Source organism: Pygoscelis adeliae, unplaced genomic scaffold, assembly GCF_000699105.1.
Source record: "Pygoscelis adeliae isolate BGI_AS28 unplaced genomic scaffold, ASM69910v1 Scaffold314, whole genome shotgun sequence".
Classification (NCBI taxonomy): Eukaryota; Metazoa; Chordata; class Aves; order Sphenisciformes; family Spheniscidae; genus Pygoscelis; species Pygoscelis adeliae.
This window is the reverse complement of record NW_008824668.1, coordinates 317101-334007: the sequence shown is the minus strand read 5'-3', so window position 1 is coordinate 334007 and position 16907 is coordinate 317101. Positions and strand designations below refer to the sequence as shown.

General features: G+C 46.9%; 1 protein-coding gene across 1 annotated transcript in view; it reads left to right on the top strand.

Annotated features, from left to right (window-relative positions):
* TMEM260 (transmembrane protein 260) overlaps nt 1–15660 on the top strand; it is a 99022-nt gene extending 83362 nt beyond the window's left edge. The window contains exons 2-14 of the mRNA XM_009322934.1: nt 657–834; nt 3222–3335; nt 5711–5890; nt 8054–8094; nt 8459–8542; nt 8969–9086; nt 9254–9387; nt 10542–10713; nt 11727–11875; nt 12754–12930; nt 13493–13546; nt 13968–14058; nt 15145–15660. Of these exons, the coding sequence (XP_009321209.1) occupies nt 657–834; nt 3222–3335; nt 5711–5890; nt 8054–8094; nt 8459–8542; nt 8969–9086; nt 9254–9387; nt 10542–10713; nt 11727–11875; nt 12754–12930; nt 13493–13546; nt 13968–14058; nt 15145–15417 (1765 nt within the window). The 3' untranslated portion in view covers nt 15418–15660. The remainder of the gene's footprint in view (nt 1–656; nt 835–3221; nt 3336–5710; nt 5891–8053; nt 8095–8458; nt 8543–8968; nt 9087–9253; nt 9388–10541; nt 10714–11726; nt 11876–12753; nt 12931–13492; nt 13547–13967; nt 14059–15144) is intronic.
* The last annotated feature ends 1247 nt before the right edge of the window (nt 15661–16907 follow it).

Genomic DNA, 16907 nt, shown 5'->3' with positions numbered 1-16907 from the left:
CTATCGGTCTAACAGCCATCCCATGGGCGGTTGCTACGCCTGCTTCCTCCGCTCTCTCCCCCTTGCTGGAGCTGACCCCCGTTTTCCCCCGCTCCTGACCCCGGCGGGTGCCTCTCCCTGCTGGGACCATGGGCGCCACAATCCTCACCCACCCCCGAGACACTAAACACCCCCCCCCAGGAAAGCTCTGCTAATGCTGTCCATCATGAATAAGCTCTAATCCACTCTTTATTGAGCGCCTTGATGAATTTAAGGCTGCACCCTTGCTGGCATCTCCTCCAGCGGAGAGTATCCCATTAGAGGCGTGACTCCCTGGCTCGGCGTACCATGACCTGCTGGGCCATCGCTCATCGGGGTTTCTGAACCAAATTCAACGCTGGAAGTTTTCATGGCGCTTGCGAGAAGAAGCCGACTCTTTGGTGTTGGGTGGCTTGCAAATAGACAGGCTGGCTAACGCCTGCTCTTCCTAATTGCAATTCAGTGCAAAGAAATTATTAGGAAGATATTAACCACATAATGTTTTGGCAGGGTGCTGGGTGGCAGTCATCATTTCTGCTGCTACAGTATGTTTAGAAAAAAAAAAACCCTAAAAAAGAAGGACAATAAAGTAGGCTTTTTTGTTGGAAAAGAAGATTTCATGTTATCTGTGTTTGCAGGCTTTCTGGCTCATATGCGGGAGGAATCCTTGCTGCGGGGGTGTTTTCATTTTCTCGTCTAACATGGCAGTGGTCCATTGCGGCGGAGGTTTTTAGCTTAAACAATCTGTTTGTGGGGCTGCTGATGGCTCTCACCGCGCATTTTGAGGAGGCATCCACTGCAAAGGAGAGATCAAAGGTAAAACATCTCAAGCAAAGCGAATAGTTCTTTATTTTTTTTCCAATTAGTTATCCCACGCCTGTTGAATTTCCTATTTGTTTAGTGTTGATTTAGTTTTGTTTAAATAAAGTCGGCCAAATTTTGGGACTGGGTTCAGCACCTGTGCTGGGTGGTGTCGATCCCTGCCCTACCTGGATGTTCAAAAGTGCCGAACGTTGCAAAACCCTGTCCGCTTTGCTTAAGGGTTGAGTTGGGACCTCTTGGATGGGTTTGGGCTTGGTTTAATACACACAGGGTGGAAACAGGAACAGCAAAATCATTTTCATCTCAATGTTCTAGTGCAAAGTTTGGTTTTCTGCATCAAAGGCTCAAACTAGGCTGTGGGTGTTCCAGGTTTTGGTTTTCAGAACTGATGTTTTTCCTTGGGGTAAACAGATATATTTTATAGAAAACTTCAGCCAGTCAGAAACCCACGTTTCTCCCGAAAAACAGAAACGACCAAATTTTCAATCAGTTCTTTTGAAATTAAATGTGCCCCTAAAATAATGGCATTGTGAAATACAGAGACTTCAAATTTCATGCTATATTCTCTACTTTATAAACCGAGTAGGCAGCCAAATGATATTTTTACTCAGCAGTCTTGTTCTTTCTACTTCTATTTGCCTGAACATCTGATCTCGTCTCCTCTCACAGACTTGCCCGCTGTGACTCCTGTAAATTGTGTGCATAAAAGGATTTTTGTCAGGCTAGGCTAGAATTTCAGGAGTCGGCAGTGGTAGTTTACTCAGCTTCGCAAGTTCTCAAATAACATGTTTTATCAGTGGTCATAGAGACCTTGTTTCACCACGGGATTTTTTTTTTTTTCTTTTCTGATGAGTACCATCCCAAGATCCCTACAACCTGAACTCCACGAAGATGGAGTTGGGCGTTTTCCAACCTGCTTCCACGTTTCACCTGCCCAATTTCCAATGGGATTTTCAGATGAGATTTGCAGAAGCAGTTAAGGAGCTTGTTTCAATGTTTTTTGGGTGTCTGGCATCCCATGCCTTGAAGAAGCCAGGCTGCCAACAGCAAGCTCCCAGCGCTTTTCATAAATAAGATGGTCGTGCAAACTTCTTCAGGGGTGTGCTTGGAGTTCGTCGATATACTTGAAAAATTACTGAGGTTGTTTTGAGTCCCGCAGGGCAGCTCTGAAGCCCACAAATATTTTTCAGAAGTTATGGCAGGTGTTTCCATGGCAAGGCAGCGTTCAGCGTTGAATGCTGGGCAGTCAATTAAAAATTACCAGGTGGTCCCATCACCACCCCAAGGCAAGCGTTTGCATCTCACACGCCATCCTCACCGGTGACTGAAATAAGCAGGGGCGAAGCTCTTACGATAGATGGAAGTGCTGCCCTCCTTGGGGATGGCTGGGGAGGTGAGGATGGGTTGTCAGCTCCTGTCCAACAACGTCTGTGGGACTCTGGTGGCTTTTTGCCCACAGAGGAGCTGCCCTGGGGCTTGGCTTCAGGTTGTAACATGGACCAAGTGGGCAGCGATGGTGGAGAAGGAGGCAAATTCAGAGGAGGAGCAGTGTGGCCAGTGGTGTACCTGGCACTGACCCACGGTTTCTACATGGAGTTGCTCTCGTAGCCTCATCCTCCCCCACTGAACGAAGAGGACTCGGCACTGGTCTGATGGTGTCGGGACAGAGCAGAGCATGTGGCAGCATGGGGCAGAGAGAGGCTTTCCTTAGCATCAGCCAGGGATGGCCGTGGTACCAGTAACGAGCCTGTGAATAATCCTCAATGAGTACCAGAAATACCCTGTGCCGTGCTGCATAGTCTGGATACGTTACCCGTTTTATCAGAAAACTCTTTCAAAGGTCCTTGAAAATGAGCTTTTAGACTAATGAGGGATATCGCAGATAATTCCCTTTGCTTAGGAAGTTTGTGTAGCCCTGACTTTAGCCCTCTGTGCCTGAAGAAGAGGAAAAAAAATCATTCCTGTTATATAAAATGAGGTCTCTGTACATAATGGCATTATTTTAGGGCACAGCTGCTGAAAACTTTGCATCATTCGGAGTTAACTGCTGGGCAGTCTCCCCTGTCCGGGAGAGGTTCAGGAATTGGACCCCGTCGCGTCGTTACGACACGATGGTGCTAGAGATGATCTCTGAATACATGGAGACATAGCCGTTGCGCTGGACACTTCTTAAATAATGTTTTCTGTTAAACAAATGAAATCCCCCTGTAAATAATCAAAAATAGCCTGTTATCTGTGTTACAACTGACCGGTGCTCGCCGATGTATTTGCCTTTCTCCTGTAAGTGTGCTGTGGGCTGCACTGAAGCTCTTTTGGTCTCTGGATGTTTTTGCAAACTGTAAAGAGTAATTGTGAATGTGGGGTTTTTTTTTCCCTTTCAGATCTCTAAACTTGGTGCCTTTTGCTGCGGGCTCAGTTTGTGCAATCAGCACACGATAGTGCTTTATATCGCTTGTATCGTGCCTTGGGTTCTCTCCCGGCTTTTCAGAAAGACGGTACGTATTTTGCTGACCCATACCTCTGTTTTTGTAAGGCAGCGAGTAATTCTTCTTTCCAAGCACGTGTGCCACTTTTATGTTGATGTACAAACAGGGACAGTCAATGCTCTGTCTAAACTAGTCGGTCATAACCCACTGAAGTTACAGTCCATCGGTCTGACACCAGAGCCGCCGATCACGATTTCGGGGCTTTGCTCAGACCAGCAACCTGCGACCCGCCCGTGTCTCCTGGCACAGGAGCGCTCTGCCCCAGCTGCCTGCAAGTACCCCGTACGCAGCCACGAGACCGATACTCGGAGCTAAAAACTGCTCGGCGTGTAGGAAATAAGAGCATGTTCAATGACCTACCAAACAGGAAAGCAGATAAATATCTGTCGGTGAGAAGTCACAGGCACGTGCAGTCTGGGCACCGCTTTTCTGGCTGATGGCACTGGCTTTCTCATGCCATCAACTCGTCTGGAGATGAGTTTCTGTATGTTGATTCCCCGGTGACCAAACAAAAGTCATGTCCACCCGTTGCAGAGCATCTTGCGACTGCTGTTGATAGTTGAAGGTGCAGCCGGAACAAGCAGCACGGCAAGAAGAGTGCAGAGGCTTGTCTCTAGGGGGAAGTCCTCTTCAGCATCTCCTTGGGATGTGCCAGGCTCGGTGGCCTCCAGCTCTGATGCAGCCAGGACTGGAGGGTCCTAGAAGAGATCAGCTCTCGGTGAAGAGCACCCGGCTCGTGCCAGCTGGAGGAGGCTAAAGGAAGGCTGACCTTCTACGAAACAGCAAGCCTCTGAGCCGGTCAAATATATCCCTTTCATCTCCTACCAGAGAGATCCCATTGTGAAGATGTCCCTCCTTTTACACCTCTTTATTAAACTTGCTCATTGTGTAAGAAGGTGAAAACATATTTGCGCATGCCTGGCTTACGAAGGTGATACACATCTGTCTGGGTGAGGCTCCCGGGTGACGTTGAGGGGCCCTGCAATGCTCTAGTCTTCTGTAGGGGATCTCCTGTGAGTCAATGCATCAGGCTGGATGCAGACGTGTTGTAGAAACTCTACTTCGCCGTGAAAACGGCTGCACATCTCAGCGACGCAGATGCTCTGATCGCTTTGCAAATGGCCCTGAGAAGCCTCCACCTACTCCCCCACACACGCTTTTGCTCCTGTGAAGGCGACAGTGGGACAGGTTTCTGCTGGGCCAGTCCTGCCTGTATTTTTCCACCCTCGACCTGATAAATCAGGCGTGGTTCTAAGTAATGGCACAAGGTGTAACTAAGCTTGGAGTGAAGCATGCGGGCTGCAAGAGAGAAGATGCAACTCAGACATGCTTGATCCAAAATGTGTTCAGCGTCTCCAGCAAACCCCTTTCTGACTGTGTATTTCCTTTAACACAGTGAAGACTCACTTCCGCGATATATTTGTGTTCTTTAAACAGAGTTGGTTTTTTTTTAACTGGGGAGGTCCAGAGAGACCTCTGATTTCCAGCAAGGACAATCCTGTGCCAATATAATATTCCTGGGAAATACTTTAGGCAGCCCAGTAGAGCCTGCTGCTGAAAAACACCTAATAAGAAGGATAAGTGATGGAAAACGGTGTCTTTTTAAGTAAAAAAGAGCCAGCTTTCTTCTGAAGGAACTCTGGCCACCACTGTTATCAAGCTACTTTTTCTGCTCTGTAGATCATCACTCTGAATGGTGCCACTTCCCCATAACCCCAACTGCTGAAGAAGTGCTTTGATTGACAGGGCAGTGACTAACGATAAAGCAAGCGTGCAATATTCTAGGGTGGGATTTTCCAAAGCACTTAAAGGAGTTAGGCACAGAAGTCCCTTTGAAAGTCTCGTCTTCCTGACCCCTTAGGCAGTCTTGAAAATCCCACCCCAAAAGTTGGCCTATCCAATTTAGCCAGCGTAATCACGATAAGGTAAATGGCAAAACTGACTCCTGATGATGGTGGTGATGTGTGTAGTTGTACAGAGCAGTGTAGTTGGTTTTTTTTTTTTTGCCAGATGGAATACCAGCCAACTCTTAATCGCTGCAAAGTGGGTTATCTCAGCCTTGCAGTGCTTCAGCCATCTATGCATGTCATGCCATGATTTAAATGTGAAAGATGCAATGAGTATGATACTCATGAGTCCTAGCTAATATTATTTGCTTCACTTAAATTTCACCCTGCCATGCAAAGGAGATCAGTTTGATGCAGTTTCCTAGTAATCCACAAAATCGTAAGGTTTAACATAGCATTTTGTAGGGACTTACTATAAATTGAGAGATCAGCTCTGTGTAAATATATTTGATGTTTTTTTCTTTATCTGTTCTTGAAGTTCCAGCGTGATTAAACTAAAATAAACATTGTTATGCAATATGACATATTTTGGTGCAGGAATTGTCCCTAGGCCATTTGCTGAAGTTGGGTTTATGCTTCTTGGCTGGTTTGCTGCCTTATCTCTATCTGCCGGCTTCGTCCTACCTCAATCGAGCCCGTTGGACATGGGGAGACCAGACGACTTTTCAAGGATTTTTGACCCACTTTCTCAGGGAAGAATATGGGACATTCAATCTGGTAAATAAGGGTCATTTTCTAAAGGACTTTCTTTTAACTTATGCAATAGCAGAACCTTTCTATTTGTGACGGTTAATGGCTTGCAGAGGAAGAAGCTGAAAATGTTTCCTTTTTTAAAAATTTATTTCTGATTTTGACCTTCTGATCTGTCAGGTTTTCTGGGAACGGATCACATGGCTGGGAAAGCAAAGAAATAATTCTCTTTGCCTTTACAGGGTGAGCCGTATTATTTACTGGGAGCTGTACAGGTGTCTCGTATTTATAAATGCCCAAAGAGCAAGCTGTGCTACGGGGAGATGGTGGCATCAACTTTGTGTTTTTCTTGTTTTAAGGCAAATAATTCTCTCTTCTTTTTTTTTATTTTAAACTCAGCTATTTAAAGAGGTCGCATTGCTTTAGCTTTAAAAGAAATTCCTCCAACTTAATATTGAGGAATAACTCAATACTAATACTGAATTGAAATGAATGGTAGGTTTGGGGGGGTCTCAGAATCCTCTGATCTGAGTTATTGACTGGTCTGTGCTCTTGCCAAGGGAGGGAGGTATGGCGTAGGGTTTGCATCTCTCTCCTCCAGCCCTGACATAGATGTTTGGCTCTGGCCACCCAAGGAAAGCAAGTGCCCAGCACCCCTTCTGCCCTTCCTGCTGCAGAGATTTCAGTGCAGAGGGCTGGAAAATCGCACCACCGGGCAGGGAAAAAAAGAAAAAAGGATGGTTTACATACTGTGTCACTCCTTGGGGTCCTGAAGCCCCGCGTCCTCATAAATTAAGCCCCGCGCGTGCAGCAGCCGCATCCAGCTGGCGTGACGCAGCGAGCACCGTCACCGTTGCATTACAGCCTTCTTCTGTAGGATGTGAGGCAAAAGACTTGCTAATTCCTGCTTCTGCCATTTAATCTTTCCAAAACTCCTACAGAGATAAGATCCACCCTCTGAAGGACTTCTGAGATTTCCCCTGTTGTCCTATTCCCAGCTGTCTCCTGAGAATGAGACTCCTTTGGGCAGAGCAGTACCAAGGCATGCAAATCCCTTACCTCCTTTCTCCATCAAACGTGAGGAATCCAAGTTGACGTTCGGGAGGCTTAGGGATGGACTGTATGTAATCCTACACCACAAATCACATTTACGACGAACTTGTCTGAAGCAGGAGCAATAAATGCAGCAAAACCCAAGCGTTTGGTCCCGACGCCAGTTGGGCTAATGCCAGCGCCCTGCCTGGATGGACAGACAGCCCTTGCATCCCACGGCTCTGTTTTTAAGGGCGGGCAGGGTCAAAAAAGACAGAGAAAAGACTCGGGAGAGGCTTCCACCGATAAGCCAAGGATCAGAAATGTCATCTCCTGTGAGGGATGTGTCTGGGGCCAGAAGCCGTCGGCTGCCAGCAAGGTGGGGCTTTGCAAGAAGCAGAGAGGTAGCAGTGGTGCATCAGGAGCTGTGGGCTGGCTCTCCGTCCTCTAACACTTTTGGTTTTTAATTAAATCTTGAATGCAATTAACTATTCCATTGTAATTCAGATTAAATATTCCTTCCAGACCTCCTGGATCCATTTACCTTATCTTTTATCTGGTAGCCACCACTTCCCCAACAAGCACCTGTGAAGGTAATTCCTCACCTCCACCGAGCACGTCTTGTTTCCCAGACTTGTGCCGTGGATTGCAAGTCCCCGCAGTAAAAAATTTCAGATATCCATACAGCACTGTCTCCGTCAGGGCAGAGGGGACAGGGGCGAGTCTGGTAAGCAAGCAGGAATTGAGGCCCATGTGCTTGTCTCAGACTGTGGGGAGATGGCCCAGAAAATAATTGCACCGTGCAGATAGAGCAGAGGTCGTAGCTAAACCGTGCGATGTGCTCGAGTCACGGGGTGATGGGTCGGTAGCACCTTGAAAAATGCTTATCCGGGTGGTAAACACTGCACAGTTGCGTAATGTAAAACAAGAACCTGAAAGTAAATATTGCAATGAAGGCTTGAGTAGAGTTTGCTGTCTTGTTGTTGTTGAAGCAATTCCTGTTCCCTGTGACCCCTTTGGGGTACCACCCGAGGGGGTTTTGAGGAGCCCTGTGCGCTCAGGGCTCTGCAACCCGAAAATGAAAAGACTTTTCCTTGCCCCAGTGATACGGCAGTCAGCGTGTGGGTTTCTCATGGGTTTTCTTTCTTTCTAATCTAGGCCAAGTCCGAGACAGGATCCAGTATGAGAGAGATGCTGGTGTGAGTAAAATCTCGACTGCGCCTTTTAGTGGAGAGAAACCTGTTGCTGCCGCTGTTGTTTTAGCCAAGGTGGCTCCTGTCCTGCCTTTCCTCGGCTTGGTCCAGAGCTGGGGCCCTGTGCGTCCCGCACAGGAACAGCATGCCTGTCCGTCTGTCTTCCCCGTTGAAGGAAAAATGCTGGATCCCCCTCCCCAGTGATTTTTCATTCAAAATCCTGGCATGTAAACCGAGCTTGTTCCCATTTCTGGTAGACTTAATCACACCGGAATGGGAATATGTTACGTTGTGCTTATTCCCTGCTTCTCTTGACACTTTAATTGAGTGCAGGCGGCGATTTGGGGATGACGCACTAATTTCTCCGCAGGTTTCAGCTGGCGCAGATGAAGTCGGAGCTCTCCCTTCCCGTCCTCGCCCTGGCGCTCATGGCCTGTGTGAGCACAGCACTGCCGTAAGTTGGAGGAGAATATCTGCTCCGACGTGAATTCCCTGACTGGCTGCACGGGCAGCTTTTTTTGCCTTGTGCCATGGGGAGCTATTCTGCTTCCCGGTGCAAAAATTTCAGTAACTGGCTGTGATCATGTATTAATTAAGAGCAAAATATCCCTGCTCCTGGTAACCCTATGACTTTGTCGGCGGCTGACTTAAAAATCTTGAAATCCTTAAAAATCCTGAAATCCTGATGGTTTTGTGCTTTGAAAACATAAGCTTTATAAATTGCAAAGGTAAAGAAAGACTCATTAGCTCCTTTTATTGGTCGTCAGCTCCTTGTATTAAAAGCATTTAGGTATGCAGAGAGATAGTTGGTTTTGTGCTCATATAACTTTTGTCTCCTTTTTCATCATGCAACTAGAGTGCTACGTTTTTTTTTTTATAGGGCAAAGCAGCAGAAATCACCCGTAATCTGGGTCTTTGCTGGAATGTTCTGTGTTTATTCACTTTTCTTCGCTTGGAGAGCAAATTTGGATATTACAAAACCTCTGTTTCTGGGCGTGGTAAGTTGCACTCCAAAAATTGCTCTGGGTAGTTAACTTCTGGAAGCCCTAAAACCACCTAACCAGGAGCAGCCGGTTGTCTTGAAGCTGCCTAAAATACAGCTACTTATTCTGTTTCCTCATAGCCGGGGAAACAGAAGTAGGGTCTCTGGGATCTTGTTTCCTAGGTGGAGCGATTCTGGCTGCAGAGCAACGCGGCGGTGGCTGTGCTGGCGGGGCTGGGGCTGGCCGCGCTCCCGCTGTGGCTGGAGTGCCATTCTGCTCTCGCTCTTGTCGCTTCTCAAGTTTGGGCAAATTACAGGTAACAAATCCCCCGGGCACGTGTCTTGCTGCGGACTCGCAGGGCTGCGGGGTGCCGTGCGGTTGGGGTGCTGCTGTAAACAACCCATCCCTGCTCCTGGGGTTTCTGTCCTTGTCTTGAAGTGGGAAAGGCACTTCTCACGTCTCACCTAAGGTTGTGTGGCCACAGCCTGCGGGACTCCCTTGTTTGATCTCCCTAAAAATCACCAAGCACCAACTGCAGGCTGTAAATGGGGGTGTCGTGTTTTTTTGTGTAGATACGTAAACTTCTAATGAAAGGAACTCATAAATCTGTGCTTTATTTCCTAAGAAGGTTTGCAGAATTCATTTGACCTGAACAGTCACCTCCTTCCCTTGCTTTGCTTCAGGAAACCTTGTGCTTGTGGTTTTTCTTATTTTTTTTCCTTTTCAAAGAGTTACATCTGTAGTGTAGGGCTTCCTTCTCCCATAACCACACTAAAGACTCTACAGCGGCTTGGGTAGGAATCAGCGTCGTAGTAGGGATGCTCAGGTAGAGGTTGACCAACTGGTGAAGTGTAGAACATGCAGAACTTCATACTCGGGGATCCTTCCTTCGCACACATCTTTTCCCAAAGGCTGGGCCGTAGGTGAGCCAGTCATAGCTCATGTCCTGAGCCATGTCATGGAGTGTCCTCTTCTTGCGTCCATACCTGGACGTGCAACACACGATTGTGTAACAAAAAGGATCTAATCTCAGGTAATGTAAATCTACTTCTGCCTGATGCTACAAAAAATTGGCTTTTTAGTGCGTAATTGAAAGCATTAAAAGGTTGGGGAAGATTTCAAATGCTTTACAGAATCATTGTTGTACTGGCACTTAGAGCTCCAACTAGTAAGTCTTTAGGTTTAGCTCAAGAAAAAATCAGAATTAAGGTGAAGGCATGCAATGAGTGTGTATTTTTGCAAAACTGTAGTGGCTCCTGTCTCTGGTGCTGGTTTCTGGGGGACTGTAGTCTAAATGCTTCATTTCTGTATCTTGGTTTCTCTGTAAATGGAGATGATGCTTTTCAGCAAGATCTGACCAGGGTGAAGGACTTCACCTGTCGATGCGTATTGCATAAAATTGTTCTGAAGATATGCAAAGCCATGCAAATACCCGTTTTTCAGATACTGTTCTTTATCTGTTCTCTTAAGGGCTTGTGATCAGAGCAACAACTATGTTGTTGATAAGTTTGCAAGGAATCTGCTGTCCTCTATGCCAACGGGTGCAGTGATCTTGCTAAGAGGAGACTTACCCGGGAATGCTCTTCGTTATGTTCATTATTGCGAAGGGATGAGGCCAGATATCACCTTAGTGGACCAGGAGGTAGGTTCAGAAAGTAATATTAAAAGAGGCAACAGGCAGATTTAAAAATAGGATGCAAAAGTTTAGTTGTTCCTTTCTCTTCTCGAGGGGGTCTCTTTGTTCAAATAAAACTCACGATGCAGAAATAAAATTGATATTTTTTTTTTAAAGGGTTGCGGGTGGCTCTGGGATGGAGCATGATGTGCAAGCCCCATTCAAGCCCAAAAAGCCAACAGGGAGGCAATAGCGGGTAGAGAGAAGGGGAAGCCCAGGTTGTTCATCGCGGCAGAGATCCAGATGGGGCACAGGGCTGATGTTTGCCTTGCTGAGGAAGCTTTGTCCCTGCTGTTTTCTGCGGTTGCCCCGAAATACAGATGTTGGGGCAGCAGAAGGCGTCTGGGAGCAGCCTGGAGGGCAGCAGGACAGCAGTTGCCCCGTGGGCAATGCGGCTTTGGGGTTTCTCCCAAGGACTTTACCATGCTGAGGCTCATTCCCTGCATCCCCTGTGTTATCTTGACCCAACCCAACCCAAGGGTGGTTTTGCAGGTTTCTGCCTCTGGTTTTTTTACATTAAAACGGAGGTGCTGCGTGTCCCTGGGTGGTGGTTGCACTCCTTCCTTTTTTCCTGAGAAATGGGAGAAGAAAAATCCCCTTTACAGAAGGGGACACCGACACTTCCACTGCCACATCAGTCCTTGTGCTTGGCTTTGCAGCAAGGGTTTGTGACTTGCTGAGAAACCCAAAACCCAACGCCTTATATTTAACCAAACCAAAACCTTGTTGTGTCTCTTACCAGCAGTAGTTATTTTGTGTTTCCTTTGCCCCCTCGACAGGGAGGACCGCGTGCCTCTGATCAGAAACCACTGGTGACCTGGTCTGACGGTGTGGTCCCAGGCAATTGCTGAAATGGGAGGTGACCTTGCCGAGCAAATAGAGTCATTCCTCCTGCAGAAACCATTCTCTGCAGCTTCTGGATGTAAAATGAATGAAAACTTTGTTTCTTGTTTTAATTTTGCTTATATTTTTGGTGATAGATGATGACTTATGAATGGTATTTACCCAAGCTGGCAAAGCATTTACCTGGCGTTTATTTTCCTGGGAACCGGTGGAATCCTGTGGAAGGAGTATTACCCGATGGGACACTTGCTTTTAATCTCCATCGTTTCCTCCAAGTAAATAAACAGTAAGTATTTCTTTCATATGTAACAGCTTTCCTAAAATCTTCAACCTTTTTTTCTTGAAATTGTTTATGGAACAGCTTGGTACTGCATCCAAAAGACCAATTTTCTCCACTGACTTCCTCCCCGGTGGTGAGATTATTTTTGCAATTAAAGCAAATATCTATGCAGAAGTAACTCCATCTGGATATAATGTTGCTTGTTGGTTTGAGGTTGGTTTGGTTTTTAGGAAGGAAAAGTAAGGTGATCGGCACAGAGTATTTACTGATTATTGTTGTTGTTGATACAATTCATCACAAAAAAAGGAATGTTCCCGTGTACTCAAAACGACAACGGTTGGAGAGGAAATTGCTGCTACTTCTCCTTCGTGAACGTTGTGGCCAACTGATTAGCATAGAATGAATGTATTCCGGGAATAATCATCGTATAAAAATAGCTTAGTAAGAGTGGAGAAAGGATTATATACTCACATGAATAAGAATAGCATCTGCATTTAGGCTAGCCAGGGTGAGCCTTGCGAGCGTGGGTAGGCAGAAGAGCATTGCCAGGTGCCGTCGGGAAGAAAGGGGCTTCTCCTACAGCTTCCGGCACGTTTGTGAAGTCCAACACAGGGGAGAGGATCTGTCTCCTGTGCTGGCTGCACAAGATGTGCAATGCCAGATAGGGTATTCGCTTGTAGTGGGAGAGCTGTTCTGCAGACTGACCCAGAGACATTGCCCCTTCCGATGCGAAATGGTCTGGACAGGTATCCGTGCCGCAGAAGATGTTGTGCTGCTTAAGACCTGTCCCCTGGCGTGGGGCGTGGGGTTTGCTGAAGCACGCGGGGTGACCCACGGTCTCTGGCATGGCTTCACGATTGCTCTCTCTGGGTTTTTTTCGGCAGCAAGGAAGTGTTCGTCTGCATAGGTCTTCATGAAGGGGACTCAACCTGGAGAAGGAGCTATTTGCTCTGGCCGTGGGGTACGTGTGAAAAGTTGGTTCCTTCCGATGTTGTCTTTGACCCAGGAGAGTGGATTCATCTTACAAGAAATCTGTATAACTGGACTGAAGACTACGGCAGGTACGAGGCAGAGGCAGGACTCTGCTCCTTCCTGGTCATCATTCTTCTGCCAGCAGCATGACCACATCCATTGCAGTGTTAGAGAAATTAAACATGAGCCGTAATCGTAATAGTTTGTGGTTTGGAATATATAATAAATCCGCATGTGGTATTTTTATTAGTATTAAAATTAGAGAGGACGTTTCTAGTCAAATACCAGGTCCAATTCCGATCTTAAAACTTGATCAGGAGCCAAAAACCATTGAGGACTTGGGACATCCAAAGCTTTAAATGTCATAGACTGAACCGTGATGGATGGTAAAAAGCATCTCTCACTTTGAGGATAGCTAGGATGCTGTGAAACACCTGATATACCGGAGGCTCCTTCTATGGAGAGAGAGGAATAAAGTTTTATGAATGACTGAGGATCAGCTGAATTCCCTGCTGTCAGAGCCGTAGGCTTCATGACGGGTTTTCTTCTGCCTGGGAGGTCTCTGCTTGAGTTAGAAGGATTGATTTGCGTGGTGGGTGAAACACGGTGGCATGGATCTGATGGCTGAATTTTATTCTCATTCCCATTTAGTTTCAAGCCCTCTTCCTGGGAAGCTGTCGCCAACGAGGAGATGTGGCAAGCCAGGTGATGCTCCTTTGCTCCCTTCCAACAGCCGGTGGGCAATGCCAACTCACTGGCGTGGAAATACACACCAAAGAGGGCAGCTTGATGGTGCATGGCCTTATTGGATCTAAATGAGCCAAGCTGTAGAAGGAAAAGGTTGGCAGAATGAGGTGAAGCGTGCATGGCCTCCGGCAAATCCTTCGGGAAAGCAGTCGTTTCGTTCACTGAACGGTTCTGCTCAAAGTATCTCGAAGGAGCGGAGGGTGGTTGGGACATAGGGTGAGAAAATACATCATGGAGAGAAATTTGTATCACTGAGGACTTAAATAGAGATGCTGGTGTACTGTCCCGTACGTGGACATGTTGAAGACATGTATAACCATGTGATGTGAGCTGGTTATGTTAAGCAGTTGTTATATAGAAGTTTTTCTTGTTTTCCTAGGATGAAAACAGCTTTCTTTATATTTGACCTTGCAGAAACTGCCAGCGTGACTGCAGAAATGAAGTCACAACTTTACACATTTGCGTACACCGTAAGTCATATGTTTTAGTTATGAACGCTCCCTGCAGGCTCCATCCTTTTTTTTCCTTTTTTTTCCCCTTTTTTTTTTTAAATTTCTGGACTCCATAGAAATATAGTGTTTCCATATAGGTCCTGTAATCTGCATTCTCCCTTGTTCATCCAAACCGGGAGCATAGCAGATTCAGAGAGATTTGTTCAGGGATTTATCCATCCCTACTTGCCCCCTCGGTCACGGAGGATGCCAAAAGCTAACCAGTCGACACCCTGCTTTTGCTATAATTACGTTGTCTGTGCTCCAAGCCCATGCCAAGAGATGGCTTGTCCTGAAGTCCCCTCTATGCACTTGTCCCCTCTGTCATTACACAGTCGTGCATCTGAGCCAGCAAGTGTAAAATCCGACAGTCTTCTCACTGCAAATTAATTCTGCTGCATTTCACACCAAAGAATAACACCCGTAAGCTGGTGTAGGTATCTCTGGAAATACTGGACTGCCCGAGATGCCAACGGATGCACAAAACGATCAGTGTGTGTCAGCAGAGAGGAGGAGTGTTTCACACCCCAGCAAAGAGTCAACAAATAGTTTCCTTTCAACTCTTGCCCGTTTTGCTGTGATTTTTGCTGTTCTGCAAAGTTCTTGGGTGCGTGCCTGCTGTTGAGCTTATGAATATTCCCACTCAAGTCAACAGACTGCTTAAGTCCTGTGGAAGATGTCCTGATCTCCTGAAATACTGAGTAAATGTCTTCCCAGGCGCAGCAGCTAAATCTCTTTTTTCCCCTGGCCTGGTGTAACACCTCTCTTGGGGAAGCGCATAATGTGCGGTGGGGTTATCACGATCATCTGTAACGTTTCTCAACAAACAGCTGCTGTAGGAAGGGAAACATTTCAGCCCCCCTTGGATTTCTGATTCACGCTGTTGCACATCGCATGGCAAACAGGGAGTGAGGTACAGAAATGCTCCGACTCTGGACTTGGATGTCTAAATAGCATCTGTTCCTTTACAGGCAGTTTTGAAGGACTGTTAAGAGCTCTTGGTCCCCTTCATTCAATTAATTTGTCCCCCTTCCCCCCCCCCTTTTTTTTTTGTCCCTTTAACAGTCGTACAAAGAAATTGTCAACTCTCATCCAAATCACCCGGTGAACTGGCACAAAAACTACGCCATTGCCTGCGAGAGGATGTTGCGTCTCCATCGGGCGGATGTGGATCCCGAAGCGTTGCTCTCCAAAACTGTGAAACATTTCCTCCTGTACACCGAGAAAGCGGAGGACGATCCCCAGCGGCAGGGTATTCTGCAGGCTGTGAAGCACCTGAAGAAAGAGCTGCAGGGGCTGAGGAAAATGAAAGAAGACCTGAGGCGGCGAGCCGGGTAGCGCCCGGTCCTCCACCCGCCTGCTGGAGTGCTGAAATTTTGAAGTCAGGACTTAAAACCTGAATGAGCCCTTGACAAAGTGAGAACGGTTTTAAAAGACGACAGAAATGGCAGTGGAGAAGAACTCAAGCGTGATTGCCTCCGCAGGAACGTACTGTTGTTTGGTCTTTGATTGTTGTTGGCAAATGAACTGTTTGTATTGTTTGTGTGGGGAAAAAAGCTCATCACTAAATAAAATGCTGGGTTTCAAGAAGGAGAATTGTCTTTTAAAGGAAACCTGTGGATCTGTAGTACCGTGAAGATCTTTTAATTTTGGTTATGAATGCAGCATCCTTTATAGATGCAAAAAACGTATTTAGCCTTGAAATGTTTCTTCTGTTACTGAGCCAAGAAGTTTTCTACAGAGATTTTTCTTTAGCTGTGCTGTGTCTGTGTGTTTTTGCGGTCACAGGGCAGCGTGGTTAGGTAGGTTTCCATCAGGACAAGCACGTGGGACGGCGCCCTTGGCGGGAGCGCGATCGTTCCCTGTTTCGGATGTGCTCTGTCCCCTGGCTGTGCCTGCATGGCCCAGTGGTGCTGCAGACACGATGTTCCCCTGGCACGGGATGGTGGGCAGAGACCAACCCAGCTCTTTCTGCCTCCCTTGCTTTGCAGGGATGGTTACTTTCATTACACTGGGATTTTATGTTGGGATAGACTTTATTGCTCTAGTTTTCCAATAGCGAGCAAGCACCTTGTGTATTTTCCCTTGCAGAGCACCGTGACCGTAGGCAGCAGCGTGGCATCTCCTGCGCTGCCTCCACCTGGGGTAGAGGGACCGCGGTGCTGAGATCCCGCCCCGGGGACACGAGAGCAGCTCCCCTGGGACATTGCTCTCCCCGTGGCTCATGACGTGCTGTGGGCTCCTTCTGTGCGAGCCCGTAACGCTCGTCTACTCTGCCACGATCTCGCGGGTCCTGGGGATGCCAGAACTGTAATTTTAGAGATGTCAGGAGCTTTAACCAAAAGAATAGCGTGTGAATCCATCCTGCTTTTCAAGCTACCTCAAAAGCCAAGCAACTTGGTTGACAAGAGCTCAGCTACTTGTTTTCAAAAAAAAGACATAAAATAGCATGGTTTTCAAAATGTTGTCAATTAACATGTACTTCAAATGCTTAAAACAGACCCAAAACTCGGGTATTGTTACTGGGAAGTTATGTTCATCTAAACTTTCCTACTTTGTTCTGTGAGATCTCCAGCCCAGTGTTTTATAGGAGACAAATTGCTGCCAGGCCAGGATTTCATTTGGACTAGTAAAATTTCCAGAGAAGAAAGAAGTACTTCTGTAAAGACCATGCTATCAAGCTTCCCAGAGGCTTGGAGGAGCAGATCAGGATGTCTGCAGGAGCGAGGGGTGTTGCATGTGGATGCTCTGTTGGTCTGTAGTTTGAGGTGCGTGTAGGTGCAGATTTAGGCTCGCGTGGCTGCTAATCCTAATGGGTCCTTTTAAAA